This window comes from Suricata suricatta, chromosome 7 (genome assembly GCF_006229205.1).
Source record: "Suricata suricatta isolate VVHF042 chromosome 7, meerkat_22Aug2017_6uvM2_HiC, whole genome shotgun sequence".
In the NCBI taxonomy this organism is placed as follows: Eukaryota; Metazoa; Chordata; class Mammalia; order Carnivora; family Herpestidae; genus Suricata; species Suricata suricatta.
In genome coordinates, this window is record NC_043706.1 from 15,179,200 (window position 1) to 15,197,318 (window position 18,119).

An 18,119-nucleotide genomic window follows, 5' to 3' on the forward strand; every position below is an offset into this window, starting at 1 on the left:
GCCGCCCCCGGGAGGGACGAGAGCCCCGCGTGGCGAACACTGCAGCAGACGCCGCGCTGAGGCGCCCCGAGCCTGCTCCGCCTTGCAGCTCGGTGCGCTCTGGGCACCCGGGCGCCTTGCCCGGTGCACGGGCGGCTGGCGCACCGCGGCGAGCCGGGCGCAGGAGTGTCTGGAGGGGCGTGCGTGAGCGTGTTGGACCGGAGATCTGGGCTGAAGCACAACCCGGCGGACCGGAGCAGCCATGCTTCCCGGGGTGGGCGTGTTCGGCACCAGCCTCACGGCCCGTGTCATCATCCCGCTGCTGAAAGACGAGGGCTTCGCGGTGAAGGCGCTGTGGGGCCGCACGCAGGAGGAAGCGGAGGAGCTGGCCAAGGAGATGAGCGTCCCCTTCTACACCAGCCGCATTGACGAGGTGCTGCTGCATCAGGACGTGGACTTGGTGTGCATCAACCTGCCGCCGCCCCTCACCAGGCAGATCGCTGTCAAAACCCTGGGTGAGCGACCCCCTTCCCCCCCTCCCGCCCCCTCCAGGCTTCTTTGCCTTCCCCGCTGCTCTTCTGCTCTCAACCCCCTCTCCATCCTCGAAGCTTCCGAGGCATCTACGCCGGCCCAGCGACCCGAGATGCCACAGGCCACTGGGACCTCCCTCCTTCTTCCTTTCCCGGCCTTCCCAGCCTCTGCGCGTCTCTCCTCCCTTGTGGCACCACCTGGACGCGCCTTCCCACGTGTGTGGCGCGGAGGCTGGAGGAGGCGTGTGTTCCTGATGTCGACCAGGCTGATCGGATGCGGAGCACTGGGCACGGGCTGCCGTGAGGGAGGGGAAACTCAGTCCCCAGCTGTGCCGGTAGCGCCCCGAGCGTGTGCGGGGGTGCGCGCCTGTGAGAGGCGAGTGCGCGCCCCGGAACACCAGCAAAAAGGGCCCCCGCACGTGTGTCTGGTTTTCCTGGGCGGGAGACCGCCTGATCCGGAGCAGCAGTGACGCCCCTCTGGGCCAGTTTGCTTCTTTCTCTTGTTAGTTTGGTGTGAGATCAGAATTTGACTATCCGCTGGAATTATTAAGTCTTGGCTGTAAGCAAGGACGGCCGGAGTCGTTGGATTGGGGGGATGCGGATTTGTGGGGACGTCTTCCAAAAGGTTATGGGTTAGAAACGGCCGGTTTGATAAAACCAGGGCGATTTAGCTGTCGAGCGTGGCAGCTCAGGAATTTGCGTTCTGCGTGGGTTTGAGATAATAGATCTTGAATTTTTAGGGGATGGACGCAGTAGTTTCAGAGGCATGGATGCTTTGTGTGGGGAAGGGCCCCACGCAGCCCCTTTCACGTTGGAGCATGTGATAGTCCTTCCTTAATAACCGTGGGGAAAGTTCCCAGGTCTGATGTTGACAAGCAGACTGGGAATGAGCTCACCGCCCCTCGCCATCCGGTCCACCGCGCCCCCCCTCCCCCCATAAGCCAGGCAGTCTGGACAATCTCTGAGCACACACCAGCCGCGGCTTCGGCGTGCCCAGAGGAAAAGGCGCATATTTTGTCCATCAGCAGTTCTCACGCATACATACCTAAGACAATCCCTGGAATATCGCTCCCTCCTAATTCTCCCAGAACGCCTACCGCCCACCCTTGAAAGTTGGAATTTTTATTGATGAGGAAAGAGACAATGTGTATGGCCCAGGACGCCACATTACAGAAAAGTTTCAAGGGAAAAACAGGGATGGTATCCAGACGTCCATGGGAATTTATGTAATCTGGGAAGGCATGTTTTATTTTCTAAAAACGGGCACGGATTTAGGGTAGGTGAAGTGAACGTACATTTTAATTAACTTCAGAGACCTAAGACCAGAAGGGAGAACCCTTTCTTCCTAGAAAAGCATTTGTGAAAAAAAAAAATTAGGCCATTCTGCTCTTGACTCAGCCGGGGACATCAGATAGAATTCCTAAGGTGGCTGCCCAAGGCTGTCCGGTTTCATGTTAATTTTATTAACTTTCTGTCCTTTGTTGTTTATTTTCTTTGGCCTTGAACTGAATGTCTTTGGGTTCGGGCTCTCTTTTGTGTTTGATGTAATATATATATTGGGTAGCTGACCTTTGGGCTTACAGTAGACCTGTGCATTGTCAAATAGGTCATAACCCTCCTATGGCCTAAATCTATTAGGCCAGTTGGGACCTGCCAGGTCTGTCCTGAGCTCTGTTTCTACTGGAGGGCTTATGCCTGGTCATATCAGAGAGACTTTGTAATGTCGCTTCTCTCCACTATGGTAGCACAGCCCTGCAGATCAGCACCCTGAAGGCACGTCACCAGGAGTGTGGTAATTTGGGGGACGAGCACGGTCCTGTTTCTTGACCATCTCTTACTTCAGCCGAGAGAGCATTTGGGGGCTCGGGGCTGGAGAGAAGTGGCACAAATTATACATTTCTGGATACTTCTGTTCTTAGTGGGGGTTCAAAAGCCCCCATGACTTTTTTTTTCCCTTGACAAGACTAACAGGAGTTACCTCTTCAAAGCTAAGCAAAGAGGCTTAGGAAAGAGACTTAGTGTAATAAGCATGACTAAGAAGTATGGTTTTGTTTATATATGTTTTGTAGTAAGTCTTGAGCTTTTTTTTTTTTAAACTCGGGATTTTGCAGGTCATTTGAGATAGTTTGTGATTACAGAAAATAAAGGGGGAGGGCAACAACTTCCGATGTGGCTGGACTTTGGTCACATTCCCCACTTCATCTTTACCGGAAAATCCCCAGGTCACTCTCTCACGACGTACCTGCAAGTATGTAGCGTGGTAGGCATCTCCGCGTGCTTTGCCGGCATGGTTAGAGGCTCAGCACCCACAATACAGGAAGTGAAACACCCCAGACAGTTACAGAGCTGCTCTGGCCGTTGCGGGTTTATAGATGCTGGGGTTTGCCTGGAATTGAAACAAGCTGGTCTCGACTGGTTGTGGCGAATTGGCCTCCTTTTGGCAAAGGATTGGGCTTTGAGTTGCTTGCCCAGCAGTGGCCCGTGGTCCGTGGCTCTCTCTCCATACTCATACCTGGTCTCAGACCTGTCAAGGTAAGGAGTGGTCTGGGGACCATTGAGGAACACACTTGGAATCAATAAAATCCTAGGGGCACCTGGGTGGCTCAGTCGGTTAAGTGTCTGACTCCTGGTTTGGGCTCAGGTCCTGATCTCATGGTTCATGAGTTTGAGCTCCACATTGGGCTCTCTGCTGACAGCGTGAGCCTTCTTGGGATTCTCTCCCTCCTTCTCTCTCTCTCTGCCACTCCTGCACGTTGTCTCTCTCGAATAAATAAACTAAAAAAAAAAAAAGAGAGAGAGAGAATCACCTATATCCTCCTTTAATTTCTAAACATTCCCTTGGAAGCCCTACTTTGGTGAACTAGGCATTTCTCTGTGGTGGAGACTTTCCTACCGTTCTTCTGTGCAATCTCTCCAGTGCCCAGAGCCGCCTCTTACTAAATACCTACCATGTGCCGGGCAGTATGGTGGGTGCAGTGTGGAAAACATTATCTTTTGGGATGAGAATCGTCCTCTGAGATAGAGGTTACCCCATTTTACAGGGAAGGCAACTAAAACCCAGAGACCTGAGTGGGATTGTTCCAGGGGATGCTGCTGGGGTGTGAACACCACAGTTCTGCCTTCTTCCTCTCTCATCTCCTAACCTTGCTTCTTTCCTCAGTTTCTTCTCTCAGACCATCGGAGCTCGTGTGAGCCCGGAAAATTATCCTTTATTCCTGTTTACCCTACGCATGGAATCAGTTCCCTCTCGCATCTGTTCCTTTTTCGCTATCACTACGTCCTCCATAGAAGGAATGAAGTCTATACCTCGGCTTCTGAATTAGGCTCCAGCCTACCCCTCCTCACCAGTCCTTGAAGAACTGCGCACTGGATCGTGTCACTGTGGCGCTCCTCTCCCTTTCATCCCTCTTAGGAAGAGTCCCAACTGCTTGGCATGTCAGGCAAGAGCTGGCTTCAGGTCAGCCTGCCCCGGCTTGGACCCTGCTGGCCTCTTCTGGAACCCCATGAGCTTCAGCAAAACTACTAGCGTGCCCTTGAATGGACCCTGTTCCATTGTCTGTCCATACCTCTGTCTGGAACACCTTCTGCCTTGCGTTTGTGAGTGATGCCTGTCCATCCTGGGAGACTCCGCCCCCATCTTACCTCCTCCTGGAAGTCTGTCAGTTTCTCCATCTCAACCCTCCCGCACCCTAAGGTGGTCTCAGCACCCCATGCTGCCATCTTTTTCCAAACCTATTTTGGTGTGTTTGTGTAAAGTTTAAACTTTAGTTATTTTGAATAGGCTATATATTCATGGAGTGAAAATTTTAAATGTGTTTTTAAAGGTTTTTAAAACCTTTTTTTACAAAGCTAGTAACATGCCAGGCTGTTCATATACTTTTGTCATGCAACAATGTTAATCTTGAAAAGACACTCGCACACACATCCAACTACACGTATATAAAAACAGTGTATGACAGTATCCTATTTTTTCCTGCATTGTATTTCATCGCAGGGATAAGTCGACGTTTATTTTAGCCAGTTCCCTATTACTCAGCGCTTGGGTCATTCCTGATCTTTTTCTTATACAAACATGTAACGAATCACCCAGAACCTATGCCATTTTGCACCCCCACGAATGTGCTTGTAGGATAGATATGCCAGGGGCCGGTCAAAAAGTATGTGCTCATTTCCTTTAACAAAGATGTTGCTAAATTAACTGGCATCTGAAATGACACTGCTGTTTGTGGATTTCCTCGTGTGCCTCTGCCCGCCAGGCCCTTGGCTGCCTGGTGTCCACAGGCAGCCAGGGTGGTATCACTCACCTTGTGTGTCCAAATCAGCACAGGTTCCCAGCCAGCCTTTGGGTCAGTCAACAGCTGTCTCCAATTGGTCCTGCAGCACCTCGAGTATGCAGTGAGCCACAGGTCCGTGCATGTTCCTTATCCAGGCTTGTCTCTCTACAAGAGGCGAGCACCATATGTATGTATATATGGCCCCTGTCATTCCCTGCTCACAGCCTCTCAGTGCAGTCTCCCAGGGTGCTTGGGCGCCATTCGCTTTCTTGGCCTGACCTGGCCCTGCCTACTGATCGCCGTCGCCTCCTTGTTCACCATCCACGCTCCCAAGCTCACTGCCCTCCAGCACCTTGGGCCTTTTCCCTCAAACACACCAGCCCCCTTTCCTGACGCTGGGCCTTTGCAAACTGGCTTTTCCCTCTGGAAGGCTCTCCCTCCCTTTTCTGAGTGGTGAGCTCATTCTGACTTTCACGAGTCAGTCAAGAGAGAGGCCTTTCTGATTCTCCTCTTCCAACTTAAAGTCCTTTCCCACCCTTCTCAGTTCTACCTCTGGGTCCTCTGGACATTCTTGGTCGCACTGTCGCTGTGCATGATGACCCCTTTCATCTGCTTCTTCTCCTATTTAGTATTTAGCTCCCCAGCTGGAAGGAAAGTTCTTAGGGGTAGAACCTATGCTCGCTTTGCTCACCGGGGTGGCCTTATCTCCCCTAGACAGTGCCAGGCGCTGAGTCACCTAGTAGGCACCCTGTAAATATTTGCTAAATGGCAAATGAATGCCTTTTTAATGAATGGATGCTTGGGGAAGGCAAAAGGTTATAAACAGGATGGATCCGTCGATAAACCACAGTTGGTCCCCCAGTGGCTCCCAGTCAGTCACATGTGGTCTTACCACCTAGAAGCTTGTCAACAGGCAGATTCCAGGGGGGACCCAAGATTCAGAGTTTCTGTCCGGCCCCCTGGGTGATGTGGGTGTTGGAGCAGCTGGACACGGAGATGTGATGGCTCTCTACCTTTGGGAAAACAAGACCCACCTCGCCGTGAATAATTAACCTGGGGGGAGCATGTTAAAATATCTGTTTTCCTGCCCTGCCCCAGTTTTTGGAACCAGGGGGAAGGAAGGCTCCTTTGGGTTGGCAAGTAAGACTGTGGTTTCTCTGAGCTTTGATGGCCCTGCCCACTGACCTTGCCCCGATTTGTTTGGCGTCCTCCCTGGAGCTCCAGGCCCTTCCCACCCCTTCGTCACAGTGTCCATAGTCACAGTCACTCAAGGCGGACAGGGCTGCTGGGACAGAAAACAGGATGGTCATTATTGCCACGCACGCAGAGAGAGACAGCTGCAGGTAATCAGACGTCATTTTTGTACTTGGCAGTCACCGTTCTGAGATCCCAGCAAAACCCATTTTTCTAGGCCCCCCTCGAAGTCCCTTCTGAGATGTTTTTCTCTCCGAATATAGTGTGGAAAAGGCACTTGCGTTTTTCTCTCTTGAGTTTCTGCCCACTCAGCACTGAGGGCAGTGGTTTTGGTGTATGAGTTTGCCGGAGGGTTGAGGGAGCCCTGGGGCATCATGTCCGTGCAGAAGTGACTCTGTGCTGTTAGGAAAAGTCAAGGTTGACCAATCTTAATTCGTCTAACTGAAATTAGGTGCACTTGAGTGATTATTTTGCTGATGGTATCTGGTTTTGAAAATGTAGGATTCTGCAGAAGTTTAAATTGAAGTAAGAAACCGCCAAATGAAGAAAATGGACATTTTGATGCTGAAACTAGGGAAGAATAATAAGAAAAAAATGGTCAAATTAAAGAGCTTATTTTAAAGATTTCACCAAGAAGGAAATACACTGGCAGTTAGTTACATATTTTGATTGAGGGCAGTCGTCGCCCATCATTAGAGACAAGATTCTGGGGCACTGGGGTGGCTCAGTTGGTTGAGCGTCCAACTTTGGCTCAGGCCGTGATCTCATGGTTCATGGGTTTGAGCCCCGCATCGGGCTTTATGCAGACTGTTAGCTCAGAGCCTGGAGCCTGCTTCAGATTCTGTGTCTCTTACTCTCTCTGCCCCTCCCCTGTTCATGCTCTGTCTCTCTCTCTGGCTTTCAAAAATAAATAAATGCAAAAAAAAAAAAAAAGAGACGAGATTCTGACTCACAGAACTGATGATAGAGTAGGTTGGCAGGATACAACTGTGTAGCCATCCTTGCCGAGCCTCAGTTTTCTGGCCAATAGGATGGACTTAATGGTATTATCGTAGGGGGCGCCTGAGTGGCTCAGGTGGTTAAGTGTCCCACTCTTGATTTCAGCTCAGGTCATGATCTCATGGTCCTGAGATTGAGCCCCACGTCAGGCTCTGTGCTGGGCATGGAGCCTGCTTAAGATTCTCTTCTCCTTCTGCCTCCGACCCAGCTTGCACTCTCTTTCTCTCTCTCTCTCTCTCTCTCTCTCTCTCTCTCTCTCTCTCTCTCAAAAAAAAGAAAAAAGGATACTATCATACAAGGTTGGTATGACAATTAAAATTAGAGGGGGTGTGTAAAGAGCCCATGCCCCCCACCCACTATCTGAATAAACTCAATAAATGTTATTTTATTTCTTCTCAATGTGATCAATTCTGCAATCTATTCCAAATGGGTTTTTTTTTTTTTTTTTATTAATTTGAGAGAGCAAGAGCACAAGCAGGGGAGTGGGGCAGAGAGAAAGAGAGAATCCCAGGAAGGTTCCACACTCAGTACAGAGCCCCATGCAAGGCTCCACCCCCTCCCCCCTCATAGTACTTTTGAAGATTTGCTTTTCATATTTTTAAAAGAGGTGATTCCCTCCTGCTAGATTCAGAAAATACAGCTGAAAGTTATTATTATTATTATTATCCTTATTTAGAGGCAATGTACATAAGCCAGGCTCCACATGTGGACTTTGCTGAGGACCCAGTACTTGCTTCACAGATACATGATCTAGAAGGTGCTGGTGTTCCCAGGACCTCACCATGCTCCTGCAGAGATTTATCATCCCTGTGAGAAGGATGCCGGGTCCTCCACGGAGCTTAGGGGCAGGGGCACAGCTCGGGTCTCAGGAGGTGCCTGGAAACTATGAACTCCTGGAATTTTATCATTCTGTGCTCTGCTTCTCTCCTTGTGTTGGCTTCATCACTTGTCCTTCTTCTTTTTTTTTAAACATTCACTTTTAATGGCGAGAGACAGAGCATGAGAGGGGAGGGGCAGAGAGAGAGAGAGAGGGGGAGACAGAATCTGAAGCAGGCTCCAGGCTCTGAGCTGTCAGCACAGAGCCTGATGCGGGGTTCAAACTCCGAACGGCAAGATCATGATCTGAGACGAGGTCGAATGTTTAACGGACTGAGCCACCAAGGCGCCCCTGACTTGTCCTTCTTTCGACCAGCCTTCTCTGCTTCGTGGGTCCATGTGGTGGACAGAACACCAAATATGGTGGCCCGGACCCCCTAATACAGATATCATAGGTCCCCACTTCCCGTTGCCCCTGCTTGTGCCTGATGCTTGCCTGGCTGGGTCTTTTGGAGGTCATCTTGTAACATGGGGGACCCTCTACTGTAGGGAAGTGGGGGTGGAGGGATCCCGAGCCAGCATCCCGAGCTGGGCTACACTCCCACATGGTGCTAATTCTAAGAACACACACTTGGTAGAAGGTTTTACAAATGTATACATTTCTTGATACTGTAGGTTCTTTAGCCACGTTCTTGAAATATCCACTTGGCACTTTGCTCCTTTTTATAGGAACCTCAGTAAAACAGCTGAAAGAAGAAAAACGCATGTGATGATCCAATGCCAAGCTCATCGTCATTATTATTAAAGTCAGGGTGTGTGTGTTTGTAAAATATGTGATGGGAGAGTGGGTGAACTTGACCGGCTCCGCGGAGTTTTATGGCCCAGCACCTCCTGCTTGGTGTGTGCTGGCAGCAGCCTGCGGTGAGGCATAGACACTTTGTATCCAGGTGTGAGCGTAGGGTCTCCAGGGAGTCAGGAGTCAGGAAGAAGATAGAGGTCCCTGGGGAAGAGGAATTTCTAGCTTCAGACTGCCTTCACACTGCAAACTGCAGCATCGCCTGTTCCCTAGGTCTCCAGCCTGCTAGTCTGCCCTGCACATTTTGGACCTGCCGGTCCCCATAATTATATGAACCAGTTTCTTAAAAATAAGCTTACCTTGTTCTCCCTCCCCCACCCATAGTAGTCTCTCCCTCCCTCCTCTTCCTTCCCCTCTCTCTCTTCTCCTCCCTCTCTCCCACTCTTCCCCCATCTCCTTCCCCCGTTCCTTTCTCTCCCCGCCTCTGCCTCATCCACCGCCCACCCTGTATTGGCTCTGTTTCCCTGGAGTACTCTGACGAACACAAAATTTGCCTGGTTCACGTCCACCTGGCCAGGCGAGCTGGGCAGTGACACACCGGACAGATGTGTCACATAGCGTGGGGCTGGCAAGGCTCATTGGTGCGGATGCTGTTCCATTGAGTTCAGCCGGTGAGCGTGCACTCCAAGGACAGCGCCCCGAGCGTTGTCCTCAGGACAGGAAGACCTTGAAGACGAAAGATCTTTTTGGTTGAAGACTCCACCAGAGGGGAAGTTGGGGGAGAACTCTCACTGCTGAGACCGCATGGACCTCTTGCCCTGACCAGTTCCTCATTTGTCAGTGGAGCTTTACCTTAAAATGGTAGGAATTTTTTTTGAAAATTTCTAATGTCCACCTGCAGTAGCTTTTATGGTGGTGAGAGGCCCTTTCAGTTAGCATAATACCCCCAAACTGAAACTATAAAGTTTCGAAGTCCCCATGAAGTTGGAAAGTAGCTTTCCCATTGCTTTTTTTAAATACTTTTTTTGAGATAAGCTTTATGTATCACGAGAGTCACCCACTGAGATTCAGTGATGTGCGGTCCATGCATACCATCGTGCAAAAAGTTTTAGAGCACTTCTGACGTCCCAGAAAATTTCCTCATGTCTGTTTGCGGCGGGTCCCCATTTCCTACCCCAAGCCCAGGGCAACCACGCATGTGCTTTGTCTCTGTCATTTTGCTTTTCCTAGAAATCTCACATGAATGAAACTCTGTAACATGGAGCCTTTTGTGTCTGCCGCCTTTGACTTAGCATGTTTTTGATGTTCATCTCTGTCGTTGCATCTATCAGAAATCTACTCCTTTTTTTTATTGCCAAGTAACATTTGAGTAAAATAGCATATTTTGTTCATCCATTCACCATTTGATGGATATTTGTACTGCTTCCAGTTTTTAGCTATTTTTTTTTTAAGTTTACTCATTTTGAGAGAGAGAGAGAGAGAGAACACGTGAGCAAGAGCTGGGGAGGGGAGAGCATCCCAAGCAGGTTCTGCACTGTCAGTGCAGAGCCTGATGCAGGGTTTGAACTCACGAACTTTGTGATCCTGACCTGATCTGAAATGAAGAGTCAGACACTTAACTGACTGAGCCCCCGCAGGCGCCCTCCGTGTTTACCTCTTATGAATAATACTGCCGTAACCATTTGCATACACATTTTTTGTAGACCCAGGTTTTTTTCTTTTTTCACTTGGGTACATATCGAAGCGTGAAATTGCTGGGTTGTATGGTAGGTATACATTTACCTTTTAATATATATTTACCTGATATGTACCATTCTATATTCCCACCAGCTACGTAGGGATATTCTAATTTCTTTCCACCGTCACCAACACTTGGTATGGGCAGCCTATTTGAGCAGCGCCATGATAGAGCATAGTGCTGTCTCATGCCTTTGATTTGCATTTCCCTAATGACTAATGATGTTGAAAGTTTCTGGTGTGCTCCTTAGCCAGCCATGTGTCTTCAGATTCCTTGAGCTGTTTTCAAGCGAATTTTCTTCTTCCTATTGAATTGTAAGCATTGGTTTTGTGATCTTGTCGTGTCTTCCGTTGGGGGTAGGATTTTTTTTGGTTTTTGAATACTTTCCTTTCTTTTTGATTTTGGAACTAGACACAGCTGAACGAATTCTTCAACCCGACTCAAATTAACTTTGCCAAATATTCATGGAAATGGTTCGTTATTTAGAAAAGCAAGGCAGCCATGTGAGCGGATGCTGAGGTCTGGAGCACCAGCATTGCCCCGGGTCCTGACAATCTGCTGAAAATTCTTGTGTGTTTTTTTTTTCTTTTTTCTAAATGTTTATTTCGAGGGAGAGAGAGAGAGCGCCCTTGAGTGAGTATGAGTGGGGGAGGGACGGAGAAAGCATCCCAAACAGGCTCCGTGCTGTCAGCACAGAGCCCAACAGGGGGCTAGATCCCACGAGCCATGAGATCATGACCTGACACGAAATCCAGAGTCGGACGCTTAACCTCCTGAGCCACCCACGCTGCCTTGCACCGAAGGTTCAGATTTCCAAGTTGAATATTATCTGAGGTGGTCCAGGATCTTTTAGTTACTTATTCTGCCCAGTGGCTGGAGAATGCTTCTCTTCTTTATTTATTTTTATGGAATAAATGCTGTTGAATGCCTACAGCACTGTGTTAGCTGTCACCAGCCGCGCTGCCGCTGGTAAGATATGGTCTTTGTTCCTGACAGAGATAAGGATATGCACACACATTACGATGCAGCAAAACGTATGCGTAAAAAGGGTGAATTGTGGTACAGTCAGGCCAGGAAGTGTTTGAATAACCCGAAAATGTCAGTATTCAGTTAAGGGTCAGCCACCTAGGTAGCTTCCCAGTGCCAAACCGCAAGGGATACGAAAATGAAGGAGAAAAAGCAGGAACTAAACCCAGAGAATTTCCCTCACAAAAAGTGCTATGTGTGTGGCTAAGAGACTTAGAGCAGAGGAAGACCTGGAGGTGCGTCCCCTCATAGGTGGTGAATTACTGCTCGGCCGTCTTCTAGAAGCGCTGGATCGAGAGGCTGGATAAAGTTCACTGCTGAGCTCTGGTTTTGCTGAGAGGGGAAGTTGGGTGTGAGGTTAGAGATGAAATGAACAGGGCCTGTGAGGAAAGGCCACGCTGGTCCCCTGGGCCCTTCTCCTCTGGCAGGCTGGGTCCCTGAGGAGGCAGTCCTCAGATAATGGATGCTGCCTGAAAGCCGAGGCAAGAGGGATTCCTGAAAGCTGGGAGGGTACAGGAGGACCTTCTGAAGGAGGTGGGGCTTATACTGGACCCAGAAGGGGGGGAAGGATTTAAATAATTGAAAAGGAAGAAATAGAAGGTTCTATGATGTAAAATCCTTTTCAAGGAACCACCTGTTTCTGGAGCAACACTCTGAGGAAAATTATGTTCCTGTAATTGACTTTTTAGGACAAAGTTGCAGGAGTTTAAGAATGTCCAAAATTTAGGGGCGCCTGGGTGGCTCAGTCAGTTAAGCATCCGACTTCGGCTCAGGTCATGATCTCACGGTTCGTGAGTCTGAGCCTCGCATCGGGCTCTGTGCTGACAGTTCAGAGCCTGGAGCCTGCTTGGGATTCTGTATCTCCCTCTCTCTCTGCCCTGCTCCCACTTGTATTCTGTCTCTCTCAAAAATAAATAAACATTAAAATAATAAATTAAAAAAAAGAATGTCCAAAATTGAAAAAAATATTGTTCTCATCTAGAATTAAAAAAAAATTTTTTTTTTTTTTTTTTGCTGGCAAATTCACCCCTTCCCCCGCCGCATCAGCAGGAAGTTCCACTTACATTTTTCTGTCCCCTCTGTTCCAAATGGTGACAGTCCCAGATGACACAGCTCCGGGGCAGGCAAAGGAAGCAGCTTGCAGGATCAGTGGAAGGAACACCCTTGAGAGGAACACAAATGGCCGCCTCATATGGTGTGACAAGAGCTGCAGAAATCCATTCAGCGAGAGGCCTTGTAAAGGCAGGAGCTGCCTGTGCGGTGGGGCCGGGGGGCCATGCTGTGGTGGAGAGGGGAGTCAGCTGAGCAGAGAGGGGCTGCTCAGGTTCTGGGTTCGTGCGTGTCTCTGTGTGTACAGGGGAACCCCTTTGGGTACAAGCAGTGCAGGGGTGGGGCTGTGATGCACTGCTTGAGGAAGGATGAAGGAATCTCCTTGGAGAAGGACAGTGCGTGCATGACAGGTGGATGGATGCACTTGTCAACCTCAGGAGACCAGGGCTCCATGCTTGTGAGACTCCTGGAGCATAGTCAGCTTTGCCATGGTGGGAGAGGGGATGGTTTAAAAAACATTGTTTTTTTCTAATATGTATTCATGTTTTGAGAGACAGAGACAGAGTGTGAGCGGGTGAGGGTCAGAGAGACAGGGAGACACAGAATCTGAAGCAGACTCCAGGCTCTGAGCTGTCAGCACAGAGCCCGATGTGGGGCTTGAACCCAGGAATGGTGAGATCATGACCTAAGCCAAAGTCAGATGCTTAACCGACTGAGCCACCCAGCCGTCCCTTCCGTTGACCAGATATTTATTGAACACCAGCTGTATACCAGCCATTAGATCCGTGCTTTGCAACATACTCGCCATTAGTTGTACCCTTGTATGTAGCTCTTTTTTTTTAAGTGGCTCTTTAGATGTGCATAAATTAAAACTAAATCAAGTAAGCATCTCAGTTCCTCAGTCGTCCTAGCTGCATTTCAAGTCCTTGAAGGTCCCGTGTGGCTGGCTGATGGCTTCCATATTGAGCAGTGCATCATAGAACCTTCCCATCATTGTAGAAAGTTCTGCCAGAAGGCGCTGACCGAGGATGGGGTACAGTGGTGAACACAGCACTCATTTATGCTCCATCTAGATGCGGATTCTTGAGAAATCCAAACTTTTGGGTGTGCCTCCTTTTCTCCCAGGAAGAGGACGATTGTCTACACAGTATATTTGGTATCATGAGTAATTTGTAGTTTAAAGAGGTGTGGGCACGACCTTCTCTATTAGCAAGGACTCTCCTATTGTTTTTAAAAAATTTTTAATGTTTATTTTTAAGAGAGAGAGAGAGAATGTGCGCATGAGCAGGGGAGGGGCAGAGAGAGAGGGAGACACAGAATGTGAAGCAGGCTCCAGGCTCTGAGCTGTCAGCACAGAGCTCCACGCAGGGCTCCAACTCCAAGGCTGTGAGATCATGACCTGAGCCGAAGTTGGATGTTTAACTGACAGAGCCACCCAGGCGCCCCAAAGCATTACCCATTTCTGTGAGCATTGCTTGGGGTGCTGGGACTCGAAATCCCAGCTAATTGGTGCTGGAGGGAGTGAGTGTGCCTGGCGAGGGTGTGAGTCTACGCATGGCCAGTGCGCCAGTCCACAGAATGTCGCTTGCCTGAAGTCTAGGGCAAAGCAGGGATCGGACATGAGTTGTGCCATTCGCAGTCCCTCTCATCTCCTGCATGAATATGAGTAATCCAAAGTGGGCGGTGGAAAGCGAGACTCATTGTCCTGCTCTGTCGCTTCCCCTTTTCAAATAGCGCTGGGGGAGGGGAGGGGAAGAAAGCAGCAGGTAAAAGCTTGGAGGGAAGAATAAAATGCCACACGGTTCTGTTTGTCTAAACTTCTGCTCCTTCTAGCACCGCCCACGTGGGACATTTGTTTACACCGCATGGCACTGCTCTCAGAGAGTCCTGGGGGACAGGTTTCGAGCCCCCTGGGGATGACGCCTGTCTGACTTAATATGCACAGCCGTTCACATGGAGGACACACAGGCAGCCTGGCTTTCCCCGGGAGGCCCGGGGGTACCTCCGTGCTGTTTTCTCTGCGGAACTGAGACGCAGTCTACGTGTGTGCTTATCCAACCCAGCGGCGCCATCCACAGCCTGCCTGCAGGGGTGATTCCATGGGAGGGGGGTGTGCACCGAGCTGCTGACACTCCCTTTTCTCCTCCCCAGCCCCCACGGCCGGGCAAGCCCACACTGGCAGGTGTACCTGTCCTGTCCAGGTGCTGGGGAAGCCCGGGGGGGAGGGGGGTTGCACTGGCCACATCCTCTGCCAGCACTTCCCTGCTTGGGTATCCACTTTCAAACTAGTTCAGCATTTGTACTCCCCACCCATTTGTTGGGTGTCTACAAGGTGTGTGGTGGTGTTCTGGACTGTGCGGGGGTGAGGCGAGGTCAGAGTGGTGCAAGACATGGGATCTACTGTGAAAGAGCTTATATTCTTAAAAAAATTTTTTTTAATGTTTTATTTTTGAGAGAGAAACAGCATGTGTGGGGGAAAGGCAGAGAGAGAGGGAGACACAGAATCCGAAGCAGGCTCCAGGCTCTGAGCTGTCAGCTCAGAGCCCAATACAGGACTCGAACCCACGAACTGTGAGATCGTGACCTGAGCTGAAGTCGGACGCTTAACTGACTGAGCCACCCCGGCGCCCCTGAAAGAGTCTATATTCTATCCAGAAGCTTCTCCTCACCCTTTTTTTCCCTTTCTTTAATTTGTTTTTGCTTATTTTAAAAAATATATTTATTTTGAGAGAGGGGGAGAGCGCTTGCGTGAGCGGGAAGGGGCAGAGACATGGGGGGAGAGAGCGAATTCCAAGCAGGCTGCACGCTGTCAGCTCAGAGCCTGACGTGGACTTGAACCCATGACCCTGAGATCATGACCTGAGCTGAAGTAAGTGCTTAACTGACTGAGCCACCCACTGCACCTCTTTCTTTCTCTTCCTCCCTCCCTCCCTCCCTCTTTTCCTTCCTCCCTCCCTCCTTGTAATTCCAGGATCCGTACCCATCACTTTTGAAATGGGCGGAGGAACTGGCACTTTATCGAGCCCTCAGTGCGTACCAGAGTCAGGCGCAGTTCCGTCCCCTCTCATTCCCCCCGCCCCACAGCCGCCTTCCAGGTGGGCAGACAGCTTACAAGTGAGAAGCAGAGCTGTAGCGTGGCTAAACATCACGTGTCATTGACTCTAAGGCACGCATCCTCACACTTCAGCATCTGAAACACAGGTCTGTCTTCCAGACGGTGGCATGTCCTCACTGAATTGGCAGAGGCTTGCTTTCCTTTCTTGGTAGTGAATCAAATAACTGTAGGTTTTTGCAGTTGTGTTCTAGTTGTTCCTGTGAAGTGCTGTGTGGTTGGTTTTTTTTTTTTTTTTTTTTTTTTTGGTCAGGTTCACCCAGCTCACAAGTGGAATCCAAATTTGACATAGGGTCTCCTGACTACAAAACTTGTAGCCAGCAAAACATATTGCAAGACCTGTGGTCCATATGCACTAAGACTCTATGATTTTCATGGATGAGATACGGGGGTGCCTGGCTGGCTTAGCCAGCTGAGCTTCTGACTCCTGATTTCGGCTCAGGTCATGATCTCACGGTTCGTGAGTTTGAGCCCCACGTCGGGCTCTGTGCTGACAGCTTGGAGCCTGGAGCCTGCTTCGGATTCTATGTCTCCCTCTCTCTCTCTGCCCCTCCTCTGAGTGCACGCCTCTCTCTCTCTCTCAAAAATAGATAAACATTAAAAATGCGATCTGAAAAGGGGGACGTGATGATGGAACTGGAGTTCACGTCTAATTTCACACCTGAGGAGATGTGGAACTCTGTGTGCTGAAAGGTTGAGAAAATGTTATTTAATGGTCTCTCCTGCTCTGCTGATTAGAACTCCTTGTTAAAAGAGGCCGAAAGCACATGGCAAACTGTTGTTTGGGTCGGACTGAAACAAGACTGCTGTGTCTGCTCCGGTCCCTCTGGGCCCAGTGCAGTGTAGTTACCTGCAGGTGTCCGTGGTTGTAGGCACAGTGGCCTCCTTACTGTCCTGGAGACCAGGAGACACGAACAGACTCCCTCCCCCACATCCTGGCTTCTGGGAAGTCCCCAGGTCCCAGCCTGTGTGTGTGTGTTTATTATTGTCACAGTACCTTATGGTCACCCCCCCCCCCCCCCCCCCCCCCCCCCCCCCCCCCCCCCCCCCCCCCCCCCCCCCGCCCAGGTATGCAGCGAGGTCTGTGCTATTCCATGGCTGACCTGGATTCAGAGAGCAGGTGCCAAGGACAGGGGGAGAACAGCCAATACCACTGCCTGCTTTACGCACCTTGGACTTGACCTGCTGGAATAAATTAGGTCCCGTGGCGGGCTTTCACCAAGTCATTTTCTGAAGCAGCTGCTGTGAAAAGCAGAGAAGCAGGAGGGAGACTGGCTAGGTGATTTGTATCCGTGGGAGGCCTCCTGGAGTAGCAGAGAGAACGCTTCTGGCGGGCAGAGCGCCGTGACGGGCTTTGAGGGACTTATCTCCTGATGCCCCAGGGAAACTGAGTCTCGGAGGAGTTGAGTGGCTTGTCGATGCTCACACAGCTAATCCATCCTGGGTCTCCAGAGACTGCTCCTTTCAGCTTATCAGATATTTACTCCTTGGGGCGCTGGGTTTCTCCAACAGTGAGTCAAATGGGGAAGGTTGACTTCTGGGAAGACATCCTAAGGAAAGAACCTCAAATAATAACTACGGAGAAACCTACATACACAGTAGTGTTTAGCAAAGCCTTATTTATGTTATTGAAACACTGGAAACTAACACAGAACTTTCACAGCAGGGTAACCGTTAGGTAAAGGTGGGCAAAACCAGCTGATTAAATACCTAATAGACATTGAAATGAGGTATGGGAAGACTGCAGCATTATGGGGAATTTTTATGATATAATTGTGGGTAAAGAAAAAAAAATGATGCAGAAATATTTCTATGTCCTGATGATGACCTATTGGGGGCACACAGATGTACACACCCACCCTACCTACCCCCCAAACTAAAAGTCTGGTAGATAATAAGCCCGAATCCTAATGACGGTTATTATGGGGTTGTGGGATTATGGGTGGTTTTTCTTCGCTAAATTTTCTATTTTAAAATTTGATCTTAATGGAAAAAATAAATTTATTTTTCCAAAAGAAAAAAAAAGACAATAGCATGGGGGAAAATTGTTTGGTTGGTGTGACTCTCTGGTTCTTACAGTCTGTGATTTTTTCTTTTTCTTTTTCTTTTTCTTTTTTTTTTTTTTTGAATCTGGGACAGCGCTCCTCAGGCACGTGCAGACATTTGTGGGGAAGCAAAAATTAGTCCAGCATTGGCCCAAGGGAAAAAGCAATCTTCTAAGAAGTGGATGTGTAAAGGTCGGGGAGCTCTGCTGGTTTTCAGGGGGATAATTGGATGTGACTCTGAATTTGGGGAGAAGCCGTAGTCTTGTGGTTATAGGGTAATTTATTTGTAATTCCAACCTTGGACAGCCACGACCCAAACACCGCTGCAAAGGGCTGGTGCGGTAGCAACATTTCTCTCTGCCTTCTGAACCTGGCCCAGGGTGGAGCGTGAGGCACTCGTAGGCTTCTGCCTTCCAGAAGAATACAGGAGCGGTGTATTCACTGTGTTTGCCTTTTCCTGTTTCCTGTGGGAAGTTTTCTATTTAGCCAGACCTGCCCTGGTATAGACGGGAGGCAGTGTCAGACCCTCAGCGCTGAGAAAACTCGTTACCACCTGCCAG

At 49.6% G+C, this 18,119-nt stretch overlaps 1 protein-coding gene across 1 annotated transcript in view; it reads left to right on the forward strand.

The window, feature by feature from the left end:
* The first annotated feature begins 19 nt into the window (after nucleotides 1-19).
* GFOD1 (glucose-fructose oxidoreductase domain containing 1) overlaps nucleotides 20-18,119 on the forward strand; it is a 109,914-nt gene continuing 91,814 nt past the window's right edge. The window contains exon 1 of the mRNA XM_029944528.1: nucleotides 20-494. Coding sequence (XP_029800388.1) covers nucleotides 242-494 — 253 coding nt within the window. The 5' untranslated portion in view covers nucleotides 20-241. The remainder of the gene's footprint in view (nucleotides 495-18,119) is intronic.